Here is a 5,100-nt window from a genome sequence, read left to right as displayed (position 1 = left end):
AAAAAGGGGGGGGGGGGGCCGGGGAAGCAAAGATATCCGTGTGATGGCGATTCGACGCGTGTTTGAACCGTGAACAGCGCCGGCATCTTGGGTCTTTCCCACCCCCCAGTCTTCGCCAACCCTACACACTCTTCAAGGTATCCAACTCTGCCTTTCACTCCCGATAATCCACACTCTGTATATATTTATATTCATGAAAGGGCCTCCCCCTTTTGGCGGGAAATGGATCTTGATTCTTTTTCAGTGCGATTGAAAGCCATCTTCCCCCAAATAGTAGTGCCTATGCTTTTCCATCGCATATATTGATGCAATTTACGAGTGGTTTCAGTTATTCTATTGGGATTGAAGAAAACTTAACCAATGAACTTGTTTAGTTTTATTTTAATGTGTTTGCTGCTCATCGTTAAGTATGGAACAAATGAATCTTGACTTGAGTTTTTATAATCAGATAATGGAAAATAAAATCAGGTTATCGAGTAAAACAATGGAAAGGAGTTTCATCAAGCATTTGATCTCATGTTTCTGTTAGAAAATGAGTAGTTTCTTCAATTATACCGGCATTTGATCTCATGTTTCTTTATTTTTCTTAGCATTCGGGCCTGACTGTTTCACAGGCCTAAATGGCCCAAAGAACGACAAAATGTCGCACTAAAAATTATAATGCTTGAGTTGGTGACAATGTGGATAGGAGAATTGGGATTGATTTGAATAATCAATTAAGGATTTGCTTGAGGAATTTATTGCATTGTAGGATATCTTGAATGTGAAGCATAATTAGATCTAGATTCAGTCTCCCAAACTCTTTGCTTGTTAGAATGTATTTCTGTCCCGATTATGAGGCATGTTACTTTCCCCAGATAGCATAATATAAGACCATATATATTAGTTTCTATTATAACTTCTGACAAATGATAATATCTCACTGACGAGGCCAATGTTATTGGTTACAATCAATATATTAACGGCAGTATATAGTGGAAAACAAATATTTTATATTCTTTTAATTATATGGCTTTTTGTTGTGTCGACTTCTTCTTCTTTTTTTTTGAGAGGGTGTTCGACTTCTTTCCTGGAACGCTGAATTAAGTTAATTGTAATAATTTTTCTAGAAGTGTGTAACATAGTTCAGTTTAATTTCATAAATAGGTTTACAACACATAGAACTGAAAATATATGATACTTTTCATTTGTCTTTATGTTGTGTATTGCCGCTAATAGGGATTTCCCTGGAGAAATTGTTTTTACTAGGAAATTTATTCTATTTTCAGGAAAAGTGGCTTCTATAAGCTTTACTTTAAGCAGCTGCATCGGACGCATGATAAATTCAGTGATTAGTCTATCTTAATGTTGTAAAAGAGAAGGCGATTCTTAAAAGTATGGAGCATCCATTTACTTGTGTATCATCATATACATTGTCAATTTGCTAGAATATCTTCTGTGGGAATAACCCTTTATTTCAAAAGGATTTAGGAGAAGTTATTTATTTATAAAGATGCCCAGCTGTTGGATTCTGTGTAGAGTGACAACTAAGTATATTTCATATATTATATTCAGATAATTTTCAATTTACGCGTGTTTGAATCTACTGTCTTTATTTTAAAAAGAACATACAGGATTTTTAATTCTTGCTATATTGGCTGTAGATTCTGAGGATATTTTGATGTTATTGGCTCTCTAACTTTCTCAAGTAAACATTGATATAGATTTGATAATCTAGCTGATTACCTGTAGAGAGTCATGTAACCTTTAATCATGTTCTTCTTTAACATCTCATCATTGTATCATTCATGTACTTATGTAATGTGGAGGTTTCTATAGTAGTTTCTAAAGTTGTTGGTTTTCAGTGACCTGACTTGTGGTCTGTAAATTTGGGTTAACTGGATTAAATTTTCCAATCATTGCCTATGTCCAAGATTAATTATTGGTTCCTCAACTATGATTTTGTTGATATGCTCAGTCTGTTTTACAGAGTAAGCATTTTTAGTCATGCTGGTATGATGAGATCCTTTAATTTGGTAATCTTTGTATATGATCTTAATTATGAGGAGTCTGAAACAATATAGGTTAATGAACTGGTTAATGACCAGATGCTCGTGCAGTGTCTGCTCACGACATTTTCTTTGGAATTAGGAGCATTGGGGACAGGAGTTGGAAAAGATGTGTCTGGGGGCTGCTCCAAACAGTTTTAAGATTTTCAGACTCACCTCCACATTCATTCTTTCATCTACATGATATGACATTCTCATCCTGTTAATTAAACAATTTGTGATGTTACGAAAAGGACCCGCACGTTCTCTAGATTGCCAGGTGCGATTTGGAATCCTCCCTTCCCCATATCTGAATCCCAGTTTCTTGTTTAAAAAGCCTGATATTTGACACTAACTGATGGCAGTTAATCCTTTGTGGTTGATCAAATGATTGGAATATCTTAATGTGTTTCTTAAGGTTCTGAAAGGTTACAATATTTTGCCCATTATTGGCTGAACTTGGTCTCCTTGAGTTGGTATATGTCCCAGCTCGTATTCTTGTTATTTGATTAAGAAAGTGGGACCTCCTTGCATATATAAATTAATTCATTAAGAATTGAAAAAACTTTTTCTATAGGGTATATCTCTACTGATGACGTTATTTTATTGTGGCTAAGAGTATAAATATGTCGTCTCCGTTCCTCAACATCTCCAAGCATTGAGCTTGTCTTTGATAGTCAAAAGCAAAGAAAGACATCCTCTTTAGGCTTTGAATTCCTGCAAGAAGAACATGGAAACTGTAGGAACAATTTCTGAAGGGGAATGGAACTCCTCCTTCAATGGGATGTCTTCTGAGGAGGCTGATTTCATGGCGCAATTGCTTGGTAACTGTTCACTTCCAAGTGAGGTGCCAAATGGTGCTGCTTCTAATTTTGCTGTCTCTTCTACTTTTTGGCCTGCTCGTGAATCAAATCTGAACATGACCAGCGTCAGTGAGAATGCTGCAATGTACTCATCGGACGAAACTAACATTACTAATATGTATTCTTTTGCACAAGGGAGTAGTTATAGTGGAGGGAGTAGCGTTATTTTCCCCTCTTCAAGCCATGAAAGCTACTATCCTAGCGGCTCTCATCAATTTTTTCTGACTAATAACAATATCATGACAATGGATTACTTTAACAATAGCTCCCGAGTTCCTTTTACTGACAATGTAATGGAAAGGAACCACTTCCTAAACCAGGATGTCAGCAATGACAGTATGGAGTCGGACGAGAAACTGCCTGAAGACGTTCTTCAAGGGAAGAATTTTCAGCCATTGAAGGAAGATAAAACCAGCAGCCCTCCGGAGATATCCAAGAAAAGACCTGGAATCCCTGGAGGAGTAAGTAAAAAAGAGCTTTTTCACATTTTATGATTAGCATTTTACCCATCTCATGCTGTGGAATCTGATATAATTTCCCCTTTTTCTTATTGCGCTTTTATGCAATGCCAGTTCCAGAGGAGCAAAAGAAGCATGAAACTCAAGAAATGTGTCAAAGTTGATGACGAGAACGACGAAGATAATAATAATAATAATACCAGTTTGATGCTTCATAGGCAGAGCTCAAGCAGCTGCTGCTCGGAAGATGAGTCCAACGCTTCACAAGAACTGAATGGAGTGGCCTCAAGCTCCAGCTCGCAGGTCAGCGGGGCTCTCAACTTAAGCGGAAAAACACGAGCCAGCAGGGGATCAGCTACCGATCCTCAGAGCCTCTACGCTAGGGTAATTATCTTAAAAGTGTTTAATAATCAATAATTTTAGATTGTCGACCCGTCTAATGATATTCTTTCCATAATCTTGTAGAAAAGAAGAGAACGAATAAACGAACGGCTAAGAATCTTGCAGAACCTCGTTCCTAATGGAACCAAGGTAAGAAAGCATAGCCGAACAAAACTGAATTTATGATGTATAGCCTCTTTTCAATGTGGAAGAGAATTCTTAGACAGTCTTGTTACAACAGGTTGACATAAGCACAATGCTTGAAGAGGCTGTCCAATATGTAAAGTTCTTGCAGCTTCAGATTAAGGTAAAGGAAATGTCTTGGATGAGAGTCATCATGAGCATAGCGTCACTTGTGTTTGTTATACTAATGCTGGAAATTTTTTCACCATAAATGCAGCTTTTGAGCTCTGATGATATGTGGATGTATGCTCCTATTGCTTACAATGGGATGGACATAGGGCTTGATTTAAAGATTCCCACTCCGAAATCACAGCCCTGATGAAGATGAAGATGATGGCTTGATGGTGCTGAATTTTCTTTGAATAACTACCACATGATAGAAACTTGGTTGCCAATTTTCGTAATGTTTTTTTGAAAAGAGAATATAAAAACATAACTAATCATTCTTTGTTCATTTAGGCACTTGTATGGATGGGTTGGTGGTGATCAAATGTGTGATGAGGAGAAGAGTTGTGATTATTATAATATGATGATGTTAACTTTAATTAATATATAAAATGTGGGATTTTGAAGAATGTTTTTGCATTCTGTTTCTTTTTATTTAAGGTTCTGTTTGTTTCATTTGAATATATTTTGAAGATTAATGCATTTATCTTTCTGTTGCTATAAAAAATAATTAATTAATCATTTAAAGAATTTTCTGAGAAAGGCTAATTATATGTGCTCATCTTACATACTTATATTTTCCAAAAATTTGTTCCAAGATTTGTATGTTTGAACTATCTTATTCTATAATGTACGCATACTTTAAAAAATTACTCAGTGCACTGTAAGACGTGAACAAGGCATTTACATGTCCCAAATATAAAATACAAGAAAAAAGATGCGGTATCGAATATGATTTAGAGGCGTGTTTGGACATGTTTAAGGTTTTTTATAATTTCAAAAAGTCTTGAGCTGTCTTAAGAGGAAAAAAAAAAGGAGTTTTGAGCTAAATAAAAAATAAAAAAGAATTCAATCACTCATCTCAGACAAAAGTATTGGGATGAAATTATTAAAAATTCAAGAGATGGTCGTGATGATTTAATTAATCTGGATGATTAGAAATTTTTCATTACGTATTTTTTAAAATAAACTGATTAATTATATTTTTGAAGCCACATTTAATTAAGAATTTAAATGTAAGAC

At 35.4% G+C, this 5,100-nt stretch overlaps 1 protein-coding gene across 3 annotated transcripts; it reads left to right on the top strand.

The window, feature by feature from the left end:
• Nucleotides 21-4,487, top strand: LOC105172667 (transcription factor bHLH84). 3 transcript variants are annotated; one of them, XM_020697158.1, is made up of 6 exons: nt 21-137; nt 2,131-3,351; nt 3,463-3,732; nt 3,814-3,879; nt 3,971-4,036; nt 4,130-4,487. In XM_020697158.1, exons 2-6 carry the CDS (start codon nt 2,758-2,760, stop codon nt 4,229-4,231), a joined length of 1,098 nt encoding a protein of 365 aa, XP_020552817.1. In that variant the 5' UTR covers nt 21-137; nt 2,131-2,757; the 3' UTR covers nt 4,232-4,487. The 3 variants fall into 3 exon arrangements, with proteins under 3 accessions (XP_020552817.1, XP_020552816.1, XP_020552815.1); XM_020697157.1 differs by having other exon boundaries at nt 2,088-3,351; XM_020697156.1 differs by having other exon boundaries at nt 2,064-3,351.

This window comes from Sesamum indicum, linkage group LG10, assembly GCF_000512975.1.
Source record: "Sesamum indicum cultivar Zhongzhi No. 13 linkage group LG10, S_indicum_v1.0, whole genome shotgun sequence".
Lineage (NCBI taxonomy): Eukaryota > Viridiplantae > Streptophyta > Magnoliopsida > Lamiales > Pedaliaceae > Sesamum > Sesamum indicum.
Note: the sequence above shows the minus strand (reverse complement) of the source record. Positions and strands in the feature narration are given on the sequence as shown.

What these genes read in the sequence shown, in the direction of transcription:
- LOC105172667 (XM_020697158.1), top strand. Translation starts at nt 2,758, where the DNA reads ATGGAAACTGTAGGAACAATTTCTGAAGGGGAATGGAACTCCTCCTTC. An exon ending in GACCTGGAATCCCTGGAGGA is followed by an intron (nt 3,352 to 3,462) that starts GTAAGTAAAAAA and finishes ATGCAATGCCAG; the next exon opens with TTCCAGAGGAGCAAAAGAAG. An exon ending in CTCAGAGCCTCTACGCTAGG is followed by an intron (nt 3,733 to 3,813) that starts GTAATTATCTTA and finishes ATAATCTTGTAG; the next exon opens with AAAAGAAGAGAACGAATAAA.